Source organism: Muscardinus avellanarius, assembly GCF_963383645.1.
Source record: "Muscardinus avellanarius genome assembly, chromosome: 3".
Lineage (NCBI taxonomy): Eukaryota > Metazoa > Chordata > Mammalia > Rodentia > Gliridae > Muscardinus > Muscardinus avellanarius.
The window spans coordinates 44136878-44155102 of NC_137788.1; the positions used below are offsets into that span (position 1 = coordinate 44136878).

At 40.1% G+C, this 18225-nt stretch overlaps 1 protein-coding gene across 7 annotated transcripts in view; it reads left to right on the forward strand.

The window, feature by feature from the left end:
* OSBPL9 (oxysterol binding protein like 9) overlaps window positions 1-18225 on the forward strand; it is a gene marked incomplete at its 5' end in the record, with an annotated part of 159392 nt that overhangs the window by 88103 nt on the left and 53064 nt on the right. For 3 of the 7 annotated variants that reach the window (XM_080691779.1, XM_080691781.1, XM_080691782.1), the window contains one exon: window positions 14060-14128. The exons of 3 other annotated variants lie outside the window; for them this stretch is intronic. In XM_080691779.1, the coding sequence (XP_080547905.1) occupies window positions 14060-14128 (69 nt within the window). Of the gene's footprint in view, window positions 1-14059; window positions 14144-18225 lie in introns of all 7 variants that reach the window. One more of the 7 variants, XM_080691780.1, reaches the window with a different exon arrangement.

Here is an 18225-nt window from a genome sequence, read left to right on the forward strand (position 1 = left end):
TTAATGAACTGAGATAGGGAGCTGAAAGGGAGGTTGTCCTCCAGGTCAGTAATCATTTGTGTCTGTGATTTTCATCATTTCTGTGGAGGTCGTCTAAGCCCAAATTTTAGGTGTAATTTTAAGATATGCCATTTGGATTCCTAAAAAATCTTCACAAACCACCCACATTCCTTATGGAGCTGTGGCACAACAGCAGGCCCACGGAAGCCTCGCCGACTAATAAATAAAGCACAGGCACCTCAGCTTTTGTTTATTGGTAAACTGTAGTAATTCCTCTCCTCCCCCTCCTCTACGCGACAGAAACCACTTTCCGGAAGTAAGCAAAATTATTATTACGATGAAACTTCTGGGGCCCAGGTTCCACCGCTGCCAAAATTTTGGGGCTGGCGAGCTAGAACCGGGTGCGTGTAGGTGAGGAAGCTCGGCGGCGCTGAGCTCGCCGTGGGGGGGGGGGGGGCTGGCCTCCGCCGCGCGCCCCCAGGTGCACCCTCAGGCTGCGCCGAGCCTCCCTGCCGCCGCCCCTCCCGCGGGTCGGCTTCCTCCACCCAAATTGGCCCAACCGCCAATCAGGCGCCGCTCCCCTCCTGACGCGTGACCGTGGCCAATCGCCAGGGGTCTCTTTCCCGGGAGCCGGCAGGGCTCGCCAATCGGGGCGGCCGGGGCGGTGGCGGGGCGGGGTCCCGGGAGCCGGCTGTGGATCCCGCGGCGCGGAGGGCCGGCGGCCCCCTCCCTCCCTCCCGCAGGCGGCGCAGAGGGCGGGGCCTCGGCGGATGGCTCTCCTGCTGGCCGCAGGCGGAGTGAGTAGACCCCCGGGTCTGGGGTCCCCGGGTCCCGGGGTCCCGGGGCGCAGGTGCCGCGCGCGCCCCCGGCCCCCGGGGCTGCGTAGGGCGACGAGGCCGCCCGGGCCGGGCCTGGGGCGCGCTCCGCACTTCCTCAGCAGACGTGGGGGAGGAGGGTCGTTCTCCCCCAAACCCGGCTTTGGAAGGAATCGCCTTCCTTGTGATTGGAACTCGGGTTTCCTCAGAGGGCTGGCTCAAAATACGATTTTAAGCACAAAAGTTAAACTTCCTCTTAATGTGAAAGCTTAATTTTCACCAGTTGTCCATTAATCCAGTTGCAAGCCATTTTTTTAATCTTTTATTTGAGGCACCGTGTCCTTGCTCGATTGACTGTATTTTTGTGTATAATCATGGATGCTATTGTTTGTGGTGTGTGGGGAGGGAGGTGGTTTTATGTTTTTCGGGTAGCTGCTACAAAGATATTGAAAAACTTTGGTGTAGTTTTATGGGGTTTACATAACGACTGAAGGCTAGATTTTAGGTTTCCAGCCTAGCTTAGTTGTGGAAATTTGCCTGAAGCATTTTTTGTCTGTATTGAACTAAGTGATAAAGTTTCGTAATGAATAGTGTTAGAATGTCTCATTTGCTTTTACTTAGATATTTGTTCATTTTTATTACTGGTGATTGAACCTAGGGCAGTCTACCTTTGAGCTACACCCCCAAGCCCTACTTATTTATTTAGTTTTGAAACAGAGTCTTACTAAATTGCTGAGGATCTGGTTAAGTTGCTGAGGCTGACCTCAAACCTGCAATCCTCCCGGCTCAGCCCCCAAGTTTTGGAATGACAGGTTTGTGCCGCCAAGCCCAGTTAGAAAAGAAAATTGTAAGATACTTTTATGTTTGGTACAGACCAGCAGAAGACCACTTCAGTAAAAGTTTTAATTCTTCTCCTGGTGTAGGGAATGTATTTTGTTTTTGAGTGTATGTGTGGGGAGAGAGATGGTTTTATGCATCACTAAAAATCATATTTTAGTCTGAGAGCTTAAATGATGAGAAGAGAAAGAAGCCAGACCTGTTTCCAAAATGTGCTGAGTTTGGTTTAAACAGAGATGACATTGTACTTGAAGTGCCCTTCAGTAAATAAGTCTGTAAAGCTATTGGTCAGATCCATTTGGCCAGTCCTTCCCTCCCTCTCTCCCTTTTTGAGGTACTGAGGATTGAACCCAGGGGCAATCTAACTCTGAGCATACCTCAGGCTCTATTTTATTATTATTTTTGAAACAGAGTCTCTCTAGTAGGTTAATGAGTCTCACTACTTGCCTAGGCTGTCCTCAAACCTGTAGTACCCCTGTCTTAGCTTCCCAAGTACTGGGATTATAGGCATGTGCCACCATGCTCGTCCCATTTTTGTTTTTCTAAAATTTTGGATGGCATGCTCTTTTTCTTTTCTTATGTGAAAATATTGTATTAAGTAATAATTTAACTATTCAGCCATTCCCAGCCAATTTGAAGATTAGAGAATTTAATTCATCATTAACTTAGCTTGGTGAGGAAAGAACGTTCATTGTTTTATCACCATGTTTAGCTGGTTGGAAAATCATGCAGTTGTATGGTTTACATTCTGTTGATTGAGAATGCGGGTCATGACAAAACAATTTATAATCATGCTTTTAGTCTAAAAATCAAATTCTCAGATGTCGCCTGGGTTTTGTTCAATTCCTCAATATCTCAATTTGATACTACAGACTGATTATGGGTGTTTGTGGTGATTCTTATAAAGGCAAAGCTTTTATGATTATTATAACATACTTAGTAAGAAATTATATTTAGTAAGTTATTTTCCTAGATGATAATGCTTTTATTCATTCCCTCATAATCTCTTACCTAGACTTTTGCAAAATAATCTTCTGACTAGTCTGTCATTGGACTTCCCGCCTATCCTTTTTATTCAAAGACAAGTCTGAGTCGGTGCTGTACTTAAAAATGTCCTGTTGCCACACCCCAGCTGCCTGGCCTGGCCTTGGAGACAGACCCTTTACAACCTGGCCCTAATTTCTCTCTCTGGACTCCACTGTGAACTCATTCAGAACATGCCCGGGCCCCTCACAGCACTTCATCTTTTCACACAGCCTTTTCCTCTTGTTTAGATTTCCCAACTCTGCATCATGTGGTAAGCCTTCAGCTCTTTCTTACCCTATGCTTTCTTAATGCGCAGCAGAAGAAAGTTACCTTATTTACACTCTGCCAACAGAGTGAGAGTTATTCTTGTGTGCTACCACAGTATTTTGTTTGTATCTCTATTATACCCGTCACTAAGTTGTAAATTTTCTGTTTACACGTTTGACTCTTTTTTTTTTTTTTTTTTTTTTGCGGGTCTGGAGATGGAACCCAGGGGCATTCAACCTCCGAGCTACACCCCCTGCCCTATTTTTTATTCTTTATTTTGAAACCGGGTCTCACCGAGTTGCAGAGGGCCTCACTAAGTAGCTCAGGTTGTCCACAAACTGTGATCCTTCTGTCTCACCCTCCAATGCTGGGATTACAAGCGTGCGCCACCACGCCCGGTTTACACATTTGACTCTTGAATTAGATTCTACTTTGCTAGAGGTCCAAAGTTCTTATCTTTGTACTCTCAGGGCCTTTGACCCTGACCCTAATCATCCTGTGCTTGGCTTTATAGGTTTGGAAAGATCTGATGCCTTCACTCATGGGCCATAAGGATCACAGCTGCCATCCCTGTAACAAAAGACTAGATTAATGAGAGAAAAACTTCACAGATTTACTTAATCAAAAGTTTTGCCAGAATCGGGCATGGCTTGTCTATAATTTCAATACTTATCATAGATTCAAGTACAGCATCAGCAAGTAGTAAGACTCTCATCAACCTAGTGAGAGGATTTCAAAATAAAAATGAAATTGGGTTGGGGGTGTAGTTCAGAGGTAGAATGCCCCTGGCTTCAATCCCCAGTACCACACACACACACACAAAGTTGTATAAAATGGAAGATCTTTCATAATGAAAACCCAGAACCCAGGGAAAACTTGTAAATTCAGGTTAAGAATGGGTTGCCATGTAGAATGTGATTGGACAAAAAGGCATGATCTAATGTAACAGACTGAAGGAGGTGAGCCTAGCAAGGCTTTCTGTGGATTGTTCTTGGACTCAGTAACATTTTTTTCTCCTTGGTAAGTGGTGGGGCCCCTTCCAATACAAAAGTCTTAGAATTTAGTATCAGATAAGGTATATCTGAGATTTTCTTTATGGGCACAAAGGTGTGGGAAGGTTTTTAGGAGTTATAATTTGTTTGGGATGAAAAAGGTTCTAGTTTCTATGGCTCAAGTGCCTTGGGGAAGGAAGTCTAGTTTCCCTGACTTGCCTTGGGAGAGAAAGAGAAGCAGGAGAAAGAAAGGGAAAGAGGAGTTCAGAAAGAGACTTTGCTCTGAGGCCCTTCCAATGTCCTCTCAGTTCAAAGTCTTCAGTATGTCAAAGGACCCTACTTTGGGGTATGGTTTTCTAAGCCCCAGCATCACTTAGTAGTTGTTTTAACAAATGATTGCCAAGTGACCAAAATATGAGGCGTAAAAATATCCTGAATATGCAAGCCTTTGACTCATTTGTATGAGTTAGGTTTTCCCTTGTCTGTTAAAAATATTTCCTAGGTTACTAAGCTCTCTGGTTGTTACCAGATAAAGACATGGGATTGCAGAAAGTATTTTAAAACAATGGTGGGCAGATTCTGGACACCCCCACCCTCAAATCTCTGTGACCTCTAATATAGTTGAAATAATACTAAGAGCAGTGCCAGCACAAATTGGTGCAGGTGTACTGTTAGTATCATATGAAAAAGTATGCTGCTAGCCAGAGAAGTCAGGGAAACTGCTTGGAAGGGATGAAATTTGAGCTTTCTGAACATTAGGTAATGCTTATGTTTGCTATTATCTCTATATCATCCTTAAAGATGTTTGTTCAAAATTTTGATAGTATCTGGCCATAATAAATAGTCAATAAACGCATATGTATCAAGAATGAATGATAATATGAGCGGAGTGTGGTGGCGCATGTTTGTAATCCCAGCACATGAGAGGCTGAGACAGGAGGATCGCAGGTTTCACGGACAGCCTCAACTACTTAGTGAGGCACTCCACAGCTTAGTGAGACCCTGTTTCAAAATTAAAGTAAAAATAAGGCTGGGGGTATAGCTTGGAAGTAGAATGCCCCTGTGTTCCACCCCTAGTACCACACACACACACAAAAAAAAAATGGTGGTGGTGGTGTGTGTGTGTGAGAAGGGGAACGAACACTAGACGTACATTGAGGTTCATTTCTGGAAACACCTTAAAGAACGTGGCTTCTTTACTATATTCACTGAAAAATTCATTTTTCTCTCTCTCTCTCTCTCTCTCTCTCTCTCTCTCTCTCTCTCTCTCTCTCTCTCTCTCTCTTCTTTTTTTGGAACCCTGGGACACTACCTCCAAGCTACATCCCCTGGTCCTATTTTTTAGTACTTTTTATTTTTCAAAACAGGGTTTCACTGAGTTGCGAAGGGCCTTGCTAGCTGAGGCTGTCCACGAACTGCAATCCTCTGGTCTCTGCCTCCCAAATGCTGGGATTACAGTGTTTTTTTCTAAAATGTGCCACTCTCGCCAAGTTATTCTGTTTACCCCACTGCTTGATTTACATTCTCTGCCTTCTGGAGAATGTTTTTTAAAAATCTGATTACATTCGACTTTCCCTCTCTGGTTCAAGATTACACTAAATGGTAGTTTGCTTGAGTTTTATCATTTTTTGTCACACCATGGAGGACTTGGCTACAGTTGAAACCTATATAGTTCTTATTGTCTTTTCTTAAATGAAATTAATTTAATGTCCAAAATTAATAAGTAGACCCATTTTTTTTTTTTTTTAGTATAATGAGGTATTTATTCTTTGGGAAAATAAGGTTATTTACCTGGTGGTATTGGCTTCAAAGAATTCTAAAACTGAAGCCAGGCGTGGTGGTGCACGCTTGTAATCCCAGTGTTTGGGAGGCTGAGACAGGAGGACTGTGGTTCGCAGACAGCCTTGGCTACTTAGTGAGGCCCTTTGCAACTCAGTGAGACCTTGTTTCAAAATAAAGAATAAAAAATAGGGCTGGGGGTATTGCTCAGAAGTAGAATGTCCTGGGTTTCATTCTCAGTACTGCCAAAAAAAAAAAAAATTCTAAAACTGGAAGAAATCTTAAAAGATGTATGTGAATATATGTGTGTGTGTGTGTGTGTGTGTGTGTGTATCTATGTATACATAGATACACATACATATACATCATATATATGCATGCGTGAGCACACACACACACACACACACACACACACACACACACTCAATTTGGGTGGTGTTGGAGATTGAACCCAGGGGCGTTCTATCTGAGCTATACCCCCAGTCCAGGTTTTTATTCTTAAGCAGGGTCTTGCTAAGTAGCTGAGAGCCTAACTAAAGTTGCTAAGGCTGGCCTTAAACCTGTGATCCTCGGGTCTTGCCTCCCAAGTACTGGGATTATAGGCGTGGACACTGCCTGGCTAAACATTCTAACCTTTCAGTCTGCAAGTGCATCTTTGGTTATTCTCCACTCTCTAATCATCATCATCATCATCATCATCATCATCTTTTTTTTTTTTTTTTGCAGTACTAGGGATGAAACCCAGGGGTATTCTATCTCCAAACTACACCCTCAGCCCTATTTTTTATTCCTTATTTTGAAACAGGGTCTCACTGAACTGCAGAGTGCCTCACTGAGTAGCTGAGGCTGTCTGCAAACCATGATTCTCTGTCTCAGCTTCCCAAATGCTGGAATTACAAGCGTGTGCCGCCACGCCTGGCGTCTCCACTTTCTTACAGACTCTTTTTCTCCTCTCCTCTGCTTTGTGTTCCGGAGGCTGACCTTACAGCCCGCCTCATCTGGGGTCCTTAGACTTCTGTTGAGGTTTAGCCATGGGAGGTAGCAACAGAAGATGAAAGGTGAAAAGACAGAACCTTTGGAGTATGTATGTATTCCCACTGCTCCTTCCCTGGTCTGTGTTATACCTCTAGTGTTCTCCTCAGGCCCAGTGTAAACGTTGTCCCTTTCTTGATTGTTTAGGTTAGGAATAGTAAAGTCTTCTGCTGTCCCTAGATCCTGGGTTCTTCGGCATCACTCCTTGGTTTCCTTAGCCCTGTACTCCTATTTTTAAATTTTTATTATTATTATTTGCGCTACTGAAGATGGAACCCAGGGGCATTGTACCCCTGAACTACATCCTCAGCCCTATTTTTTTTATTCTTTATTTTGAAACAGGGTCTCACTGAGTTGCGGAGGGCCTAAGTAGCTGAGGCTGTAGGTGAACCGTGATCCTCCAGTCTCTGCCTCCCGAATGCTGGGATTACAAGCTTGCGCCATCACGCCTGGCTTCTGTACTCACTTCTGTAAGTAGTCCCTTTATTCATGCAAAGTTTATACATATCATCTGATTATGCTGCTTTCTTCCAGGGCCCCCTGTTGAAATACTTCCTCCCAACCTCTGTTTAAATCCTGTACTCAATACTATCTCTTTGAAATCTTTCTTATCCTTAGAACTTTCTTCTTTAAATCCCTTAGAGGCTTTCTTTTTTCTTTTCTTTTTTTTTTTTTTTTTTTTGGTACTGATGATTGAACCCAGAGGAATTCTACCTCCAAGTTATATGTTCAACCTAATTTTATTTCTTATTTGGGAAGAAGGTCTAACTAAGTTGCAGAGGGCCTTGCTAAGTTGTCAAAGCTGGCTTTGAACATGCACCACCATGTCTACCTTTTTAGTGCCTTTTAACACCTATTTTATTGCACTCAGATCAGTTATTTGTAGGCAGATGTTTGTAATAGATTAAAATTCTTTTCAGTATCTGTCTCACTTTGGAGTCCCCAGAGTATCCAGCACAATGCCATAGTATAGGAAATGCCCAGTGAATAAGTGATTTTTGTTAATATTGAATTTTAATACCCAGAATAGTATGTATGTGTGCTCATGATAAGGTTTGGCAAGAGACAATGAGATTTTACAGGGACGAGGTGATTGTCATTACCTAATCTTCATCCTCATTGTACTGCCATTTGTGTTTTTTCCTCTAATTTCTCATTTAAAAAAAAATTTCATTAGCCTTGGAAAAAGTTAGCATTCATGTTTGTAATATAACAAATTATTTATGATAACTAAATGATTTACTTATGTTTTGGGGAGTATTTTGACTTATAATCTGCATGGACTTCTAGTTCTTTTATGTTTGAATGCTCTCAGATAGGCACTTTGCAGAATTCCTTAATTCATTTATAAGTTTTTGTTGCGAATGTGCTATAGTCCAAGAAGTATCCTAGGGAATGTAGTAGAGAACAAAGTCCTGCTCTTGTAGCTTTGCTTGTATTCTAGTCCTGTTTCAGATCATCGAAGTCTGACAATAATTAAACTAAACCAGAGTAATTTTATACAAGCTTTTAATAGCTTTAGAAAAAATGAGCCTGTGTTTCCTTCTCACATTTGCTGGTGGTAACTAAAATCAGATATACAAAGATAGCTTTGGCGTATGTAATTTTAAGGAGTAAAATACCAGAATAATTGTAGAACCTGTTCCATTTAGTTCAGGGCTGTTTTTGCTTCTTTGCTTTGTGTCAGATAGGAACCTTTTGGTCTGAGTAATTTGTCATGTAAGCTCCTTTGGATGTTAATTTGTCAATTTGTTGTATTTACTATACAGAGATTTCCAGTCCTGTTAGATAAATTTGTCAGGTTTGGGTTTAGAAAAATTTTTATTTATTGATTTATTTTTTGCGGTACTGGGGATGGATCCCAGGGGCATTCTACCTCTGAACTACACCCCCAGCCCTATGTTTTATTCTTTCTTTTGAAACAGGGTCTCACTGAGTCACAAAGGGCCTCACTAAGTAGATGAGGCTGGTTGCAAATGGTGATCCTCCTGTTTCAGCCTCCTGAATGCTGGGATTACAAGCCTGTGCTACCTACCATGCCTGGCTTGGAAAATATTTCATAATCAAATTTTCAGCAATCATTATGAGAACTCTACAGGTATTTCAAGACCTCACTGACTATTAAAATACTCAGGTTGAGGATTTATATGTTTAATTTCTCCTGATTAGACATAGAGCAGATCCCAGGAGACTTAACAATTTGTATTTGGTAGATCACTAAAAATAGACTTTCTAAAATGTTTTAATGGAGCTGGGTGCAGTGATGCATGCCTGTAATACCAGTATTAGGAAGCTGCCCAGTATTAGGAGGCTGAGACAGAAGGATCACAGATTCAAGGATAGCCGCAGCAATTTAATGAGATCCTGTTGCAAAAGAAAAGATAAAGTAAGGCTGGGATGTAGCTTGGAGGTAGAATGCACCTGGATTCAGTCCCTAGTGTGCCAGGTATTAGAAAATTGCTTTGGTATTTTCCAAAATGTAAAAATTAGAGCCTTGGTGTAGCTGTTAACAATGCAGAGTTCCTCTCTGTTTTTGCCCTATAGTAAAAGCCTTAGAGACAGTTAAAGCCTTTTGCCCTAAAACTGTATAGAGGCAGTCAGTGCCTCTGTCTTCCTCCTCTCCTTTTTGACCTTGCCTGGGTATAGGAAAGGTAAACTTTGTGTGCTGCCTCAAGCACCCATAATTGATGATCAACCAATACTGCCCAATACAACAGAGGCAAAGGCCAGGTATATTATTGACCCCTGCACTTAGTAAAGGCACTGTCTAGAGACAAAGAGGCACCACCTGCTTAAAAAATAAGTTACTAGCTCATTGCCTTAGTAACACTGATAAGATAACAATACTAAATCTACTTAAGGGCTGGGGTCCCAGGAGGGAGAAGAGTTCCATTTTCGGGCTCTCTAGTATACATCCCAGCATGCTGCTTTTCCCTTCTCTTTGTTTCCTACTGATTTTATAAAGACTTTTTAGAGCTGCACCAAGCTGCCTCTTAGTTTTAATTTTTCTATTCAACAAACTTTATTTTAATAAGGAAAAGAGCTCTTGGCACCATTTAAACTGTAACATCTAGGAACCCCCCCCCCCCATCCCCCTAGCAACAACAACAGTAAAAAACAAAATGTTTAATGGCAGTTAGGGAAAGGAAGAATATATTTTTTTCCATTCTATGTAGTATAGTAAGCCATTCTGTTTAATTTAGATACTAGAATGACTTAAGAAGGATTTTGCAAGTAGCCTGATGAACTAAAGTTTCTCAGAGGAAAGGCTTTGGTTGATTGCCAAATACCACGCGGCCAGAACAGTACTTTGTTAGGTTGTGTGATGTGGTAGGTGTTTTTGTTCTTCCTGAGATTGCTTTCTTGAATTTGAGTCATGTTTATATTGTTGGCAGGAAGGGTGTGGGGGGAAAAACTTAAGTATTATGCTTTGTTGTACTGGCCATTTTCTTCTCAGCATTTCATTTATTTCAGTGTAGTGGTGGTTGCTAAGTTTTAAGTGCCTTTTTTTTTTTTAAACTAATGTGTGTTTTACTTTTAAATGATTCTGTAGCTAGGAGGAGGTTGCTTAGTAGAACACTTGCTTGAAATTCATTGTGCTATATTTTATTTTGCTTGGAAGGATGTCTGAGTAGTTTTAGCATCGACACATTATTCTCTTAATGTATTTTAGGATTTTGCAAATAATTACAAAAATAATGATGATGACTTTGCACATAAAATTTTTTGAAAAATACTTTTAACCTGGGAATCTATATATTTTTACAGAAGGCTTTTCTCATTTAAATTATAAAATAGATGCATACTTACAAAAATTAAACGTGAATGTATATAGTAGAAACTAAGAAAATCTGTCTCAAATGCTTCTTTGTTCAACCTCACTTCTCAGGAGTAACATTTCATGTTTTGATTCAAGTGTGTGTGTGTGTGTGTGTGTGACTAATCTTAAAAATGCAACTTGTACTATGTAACTAAAATAACTTTTCAAAGATGCAGCATTTTAAAATATTACTCATGTCTGTCTAGTATAAGGTAAGCATGCAGTTAATATTAGTTGACTTGAATTCCTGGTACCTTTTATTTTGGTATTTTACTTTCTACATTTAGAGCCTGTAAACACATGTTTCATATTAAATTTTATTTTATTTTTTAAGTAATCTGCTGTAACAGAATACTCAGAGACAATATTATATGCTTTTCACAACATTTATATATTGAAAATGCTAGTTATATCTTTTATGAGAGAGGTTAATAACCATGTACTTTATTATCTTAACAGGACTCCATCCCCCCCCCCCTTTTTTTCTTTGGTAATGAGGATTGAACCCAGGGGTATTCTACATTCAAGCTACATCCCAGCCCGGTTTTTTTTTTTTGGGGGGGGGGTAAGGCAGGACAAGTTTTCATTAAGTTGCTTACACTGTCTTTGAACCTCCAGTCTCAGCCTCCCAAGTACTGGAATTACAAGTATGTGTTGTGCCCAGCTTAACAGAGACACTTTTGAGAGTGAAAGGGGCTGCTTACTGTCCCAGGCCATCTTGTTTTTGTTTTTTTTAGTTGCTTTTTATTTGGCTTTATTGAATAAATTGGGAGAGTCCTTTGAAAAAAAAAAAGCTATCTTTGAAATTTTTTTCTTTTTCTTTTTCTTTTCTTTTCTTTTTCTTTTTTTTTTTTTTTTTTTTTTTTTTGTGGTCCTGGGGATGGAACCCAGGGACTTTGTACCTCCAGGCTACACTTCCAGACCTATTTTATATTTTATTTGGAAACAGGGTCCCACTGCAACTTGTAGTATGCAACTAAAATAACTTTTCAAAGATGCTGAGAGCCTCACTAAGTAGCTGAGGCTGACTTTGAACCTACACAATCCTTCTGTTTCAGCCTCCCAAGTATTGGGATTACCAGCATGTGCCACCACGCCTGTTGCTATCTGTGATTTCATTTGCGGAAACTGTTATAAATCTCAAACTTTTACTGTTGAGTTGTTCATGGAGTCAGTATTTGTGTTTTGTAACAAGGAGTGGTCGTGCATACTTGTAATCTCAGTATGTGGGAGGCTGAGACAGGTAGATTGTAAATTCTTGGTCAGCCTTGGCTACTTAAGCCCTCTGCAACTTCGTGAGTATCTGGTCATTCATTTAAAAAATTGAATACTCAGCCAGGCGTGGCGGGGCACGCTTGCAATCCCCGCACTTGGGAGGCGGAAACAGGAGGATCGTGCAGGTTCGAAGCCAGCTGCGCTGGTTTAAGAGACCCTGTTTCCAAATTATATACATACATACATACATACATACATACATACATACATACATATCTATCTGGTAGTGTAGGCCGGAGGTAGAAGGGCTTCCAGGAACTGCAGTACCACCAAAAAAAAAAAAAAAAAAAAAAAAAATTTGAATGACTTTAATATATTAGGCACTGTATAGAGTTTGGGCTTATAGTAATGAATCCTGGTTATCTGTGGCTCCAGATTATAAAGGGAAGAAGAGCACCTATTGTTCTATTACTTTACACATATTTTTTTTCATTTCATCTGTCCAGCAATCTTGAGGGGCTTATAGTACTCATCTTATTGAGAGACATAGGTCACATAGATAGTTCATTAGGAAGTTGCAGTTTAGGATTTATGGATATGCGTGGTACTGGGGATTGAGCCCAGGAGCATTCTACTTCCAAGTTAAACCTTCAGCTCTATTTTATTTTTATATTTATTTATTTATTTATTTATTTATTTATTTTTTGGTGATACTGGGGTTCCTGGAAGCCCTTCTACCTCCGGGCTACACTCCCAGACCTATTTTATATTTTTATTTGGAAACAGGGTCTCCTAAGCCAGCGCGTGTGGCTGGCTTCAAACCTGTGCGATCCTCCTGTCTCAGCCTCCCAAGCATGGGGATTACAAACGTGCGCCACCACGCCCGGCTTATTTTATTTTTATTTTTGAAATGGTCTCGCTCGGTTGATGAGAGTCTTAACTATTCGCTGAAGCTGTCTTCAACCTGTGATCCTCCTGTCTCAGTTTCCCAAGTACTGGGTTACAAGTGTGCGCCACCATGCTGGGCCTGAGAACCTAATGCTTATTGGTCCCCCCCCCCAACAAAAAAAGAAACCGTAGGTTATCAGGACATTGACATACATGGAAAATACCTTCCTGAAGGTGTAGTGGAAATAAAGGTTTAATGCTAGTCTCAGTTTTATGGATATCTTTATATTTTTATTTGGAAACAGGGTCTCTTAAGCCAGCGAGGCTGGCTCTGAACCAGTGCAATCCTCCTGTGTCCGCCTCCCAAGCGCAGGGATTACAAGTGTGCGCCACCACGCCTGGCTTATGTATATCTTTAAATTAATAATCTTCACTCCAAATGAATTGATAGTTAAGTATTAATCTATTAGATTAAAAGAAGATCAAAATCCTTATCCTTAGAACTTCTTTGCATCTCTAAGTCCTGTTTTTTCATTCATTAGCAAAAGTGTTAATTCATAGGAATAAATAGGAATTAAAATTGTTTCAGAATGTTGCTTTATTCAGGGAAGTCACAGGTTTATATGCCTTACATAAAACCGTGGTTTTATTAATATTTCTAATTTCTTTAATAAGCCTTTTTCTTATTAAACCAACCTCATTTTTTGTTTGTTTATGGTACTGGGGGTGGTATATAGGGGCCTTCTACCTCCAGGCTATACTCCTGCCCTGTTTTATTTTTTTATTTGCAAACAAAGTCTCACTAAATTTTTGAGAGCCTAAGTTGCTGAGGCTGACTTCGAACCTGTCTCAGCCTCCCAAGTACTGGGATTACAGTTGTGTACCACCATACACAGCTTCTTTTTGTGTGTGTGTGTGGGGGGTTCTGGGAATGGAGTCCAGGGGCATTCAACCTCCGAGCTACACCCCCTGACCTGTTTTTTTATTATTTATTTTGAAACAGGGTCTCACTAAGTTGCAGAGGGCCTAAGTAGCTGAGGCTGTCCATGAACTGCAGTCCTCTGGTTTTAGCCTCCCAAACGCTGGGATTACAGGCGTGCGCCACCACGCCCGGCCTACACACCAGCTTCTTATTAAACCAACTTCTAAGTCATCTGATAAGGAGACAAAATCGTATTATTTCTCTAAAAACTTAATTTGCTAACTTAAATTTCTGAGGAACAGAGAAGCCATTAAGTTTGGCATAATGTCTTTTAACTTGCTGCTTATATGCCTGTTTTTTCTCCATGTAGTTACAGGTTTTCTCTTATTATTCCTTTACTTGGTTTTTGATGTCAGCTCCCAGTATGGTAACTTTCTATTCTCTCTTTTCCTTACCTTTATGGAAGATCAGTACTACACTAGCTTTTTTCCAGTCTTCTGGTATCTCTCCAGTTCTTGAATTTTCAAAAATAATTGTAAGTGACTCAATTGTAAGTATGCCCTATACTTCTTTCATTGGATGAAAGCTTCTTTGTGACGCATGTCATCTCAAATTGCTGATTGTTAACAGAAACTTCAAATACTCTCATATTTTAATCAAAATGACATTCTTGTAAAGTTTTAGTTAACTACAGGGTATGTGTTTTGGTAATTTTAAGAAATCATATATTTTGTTCATATTCATTTTCTTTTTGCATTATTAGGGTTATTTTCTCTGTTTTTTATTTCCTTTGTTAAAATGTTAAGCTATTTTTCCCTTTCATAGTTCTACTGATAACTTATCCGGTTCTCTTGTTATTCTGAAGTTTCTATGAGACCTACATGGAATAATGCATTTCTAATATATAATCTTTTCTCTTTTTGCAGTATTTTTATATACTATTTTTTCCTGTTTAAGAGACAGTATTGCATATAGGGTACTTAGTCTTTTAAATTTTCACTGTTCTCAGTAAGATTTGGTATGAAAATACTCATTTGCGAAGTTCTTTTTACAATGTTATTACTCAGCCTTCCTGTTCTATGTTATTCTTAGTTCCTCAATTCACCCATAAATTTCTTAATTTCCTGATTCTGGTGTCAAGAAGACTTTGACCTTTGATTACTTTTACCTCTGTGGTTCATTACTCTTTCTCTGCCAGCAGAAATTACTTTAAAAGAGTTTACTATCTGCCTCAAAAATTGTTTTCTGAACAGTTTTACCTTGGGAGTCTCTCCACAGCAGCTACAGTTTGCATGCGCTTCAGACAGCTTTAAGGACTTCCCTTGCAGGACTTCTCTTTTTTAATGGGGGGTGAAACATTCTCTTAGGCATGAAGGGTAGTGTTTAGCGTCCCAGCTAAAGTCATTAATAGGAATTTATTTAGTTTTACTTACATTTATTAGTTTTAAAGTTTCTTCTGAGAAAAATGGTGGGACTAAAGCTTAGAAAGATTTAGGAGAAAGCACTGATACAGTATTGAGGCAGCTTAATATTTTTTGTCACGCTAGATATTTTAGAAATTTCTTGTAAATTTTGGCTCAGTGTGTGTATTTCTTTCTCTTTCACTTATTAACTCTCTCATATACCTACATATATACACACATACACATATATACACATTATTTTTTAAACTGGATACACAGATTCTGGCTGATAAATAATTATGTGTTCTTGATTTTTTATATCTACTTTAGCTTTTTTTTTTTTTTTTGCAAAACACTCTTGAAGGCTAGAGAGAGTTTTTTTTAGTATATTTACCACATAAGTGGGTTTTTTTCTTTACACATATTCTAATTTTTATGGCCAGTTGGAAGTTTAATTTCTGTGGAAAGTTTTTTTCTAACTTAATTTCTTGTTACACCAAGACTTTTTTGGTGGAGGGGAGGGTTGGGAGAGTACTGAGGATTGAACTCAGAGGCATTCTGCTTCCAAGCTACATCCTCTCCCCTACTTTTTTTTTTTTTTTTTTTTTTTTTGTGGTACTGGGGGTGGAACCCAGGGGCTTTCTACCTCTGAGCTATACTCCCAGACCCATTTTATATTTTATTTGGAAGCAGGGTCTCACTAAGTTGCTGAGAGTCTCACTAAGTAGCTGAGGCTGGCTTCGAACCTGCGCAATCCTCCTGTCTCAGCCTCCCAAGCATGGGGATTACAAGCGTGTCCCACCACGGCCAGCAAGGGACATTGTACTTTTGAGCTCCACCTCCAGCCTTTTTTTTTTTCTTTCTTTCTTTTTTTTTGGTGGTACCAGGGATTGAACCTAAGGGCATTCTACTTCTGAGCTACACCCTCAGCCCTATTTTTTTTTTTTCTTATTCTTTATTTGATACAGGGTCTCACTAAATTGCAGGGGCCTCACTAACTAGCTGAAGCTGGCTGCAAATCTTTAATCCTACTTTCTCAGCCTCCCAAGTACTGGTATTACAAGCCTGTGCCACCATATTCATAGGTTGGCTAGCTCCAAACCCTTTTATTTTTTTATTTCTGAAAGAGAGTCTAAATTGCTAAGGGCCTTGCTGAATTGCTGAGGCTGGTCTCGAACCTGTGATCCTTCTGTCTCAGCCTCCCAAGTACTAGGATTATGGCTTTGTGCCACAATGCCTAGCTCAAATTTTGTATTTTCTTCTTTATAATTGCTGTGTTTAATTTAAATTTTAAGGGGATGCTTACAGAAATTGTCATGTTATAGGCACATCAATATAGTAAACTGGAGCAGCAAGCAACTTTTTTGGTCCTGATTGTCAGCAGTGCAACATCGTCACTTCAGTTACTGCTGAGGGACAAGGGTGAGAGAAGAAAAAGAGGGAGGGAGCAGAAAAGGGAGGGAGAAGAGAAAGGCAAGAGAAATCTAGGAGAAGGAGCATTGGGGAAGACTCATCATGACATCACCAATTGGCAGGTGCTGCATCCAGTGTGTTCATTCAGTGTGCTGAGCTGGGGCCGGAGGAAAGAGATGAGTGAGTAGCGCAGCTCCTGCCCTTCATGTGGTCCTTCAGAAAAACCAGCCACTGAGTAGTACTATCAGATCAGGACTAGTGGTAGGTGGGCAAGTACAGAGCACTGGCATGTGTATCAGCTTCACTTCTAAGCAGCTACTTCTCAAGAAGTGCAAAGTCGTACAATTAAAAGGCCTGTCTTAGCCAGGCATGGTGGCACGTGCTTGTAATGCCAGCATTTGGAAGGCGGAGACTGGAGGATCAAAGTTTGAAGACAGCCTCAGCTACTACTTAGGGAGGCCTTTTGTAACTCAGTGAGACCCTGTTTCAAAATAAATAAAAAAATAGGGCTGGGAGTGTAGCTCGGAGATGAATACCCCTGTGTTCTATCCCCAGTACCGCAAGGGGGGAAAAAAAAGGCCTATCTTGAGCTGGATGTGGTGGCACATCCTGTAATACCAGTACTTGGGAAGCCAAGACAAGAGGACTACAAGTTCGATGCCAGCTGACACAACTTACCAAGACCTTGTTTAAAAAATAAAATTAAAAAGGGATGGGGGTGTAACTCAGTGGTAGAGCACTCCTGGGTTTAATCTCCACTATTATGGTCTGCTCTATTTTCAGTTCTTTCAAATGAAGATAGACCCCCACTTGGTAAAGTGTGTATGTATATATACACACACATACTTTTTTTTTTTTTTGGTGGTACTGGGGATGGAATCCAGGGGCATTCTACCTTGGAGCTATACCCTCAGCTCTATTTTTTATTCTTTGTTTTGAAACAGGGTCTCACTGAGTTGCAGAGGACCTCACTAAGTAGCTGAGGTTGTCCTCGAACCACAATATTCTTGTCTCAGCCTCCCAAATGCTGGGATTACAAGCATGTGCCACCACACCTGGCTAAGAACTATATTCTTAATCCTGTTTAAAAATGAAGTTCCATTAAAAGGGATTAATGTGAATAAGTATAGTGCCTCAGTGTTCTAAATGTTAACTAGAAAGAGGAACATAATTTCAAGACAGTCTTTATGAAACAGTGTCTATCTTATGAGACAGTCAAGCAACAAGTAGATGACTTTCATAGATGTTCTGAAAGTAACTTCTGAGTGGGAAGTTGTAGTAGGTGACCAATGAATAGTGAAATTTGTACTTCTAGCACATTCTATATGAGATTTGAGAAAACAGTTTAACTACTCAACTGCTTGTCCACATTATTGATAAATTTCATGTTATTTTATTGACCATATATAGATTAATTTACAGATTTTCTTTTTAAGTACATCCAAAATTTGTGGATTACTCTGCAAGGGAGATTAGGCCAGTTCTGAGATTTTAGGGAAATGATTGCCATTACAAACCTTCCTGTTATATGCATTACCTAAAGAAAAATAGATTGGTGAGTAGCTCTTTGACATGTGAAGCATGGAGCACATTCTGAGGGTCAAGGAAAGTTGTGGAAGACTGGCCCAGAAGCAAGACTGAGAGGAGAGCCATCGAGCTTCATGTGATTCTAGCAACATCAAAGGGTTATTGCTGAAGAATTAATTAAATGAAGTTCAGATAGAAGTATTTTGAGTCTAATTTGTTTATATTTGTACCCTGAAAGATTTTTAATCTGATAGTGATCTGTTCAGTAGGCTATTTTAACTAGACTTTT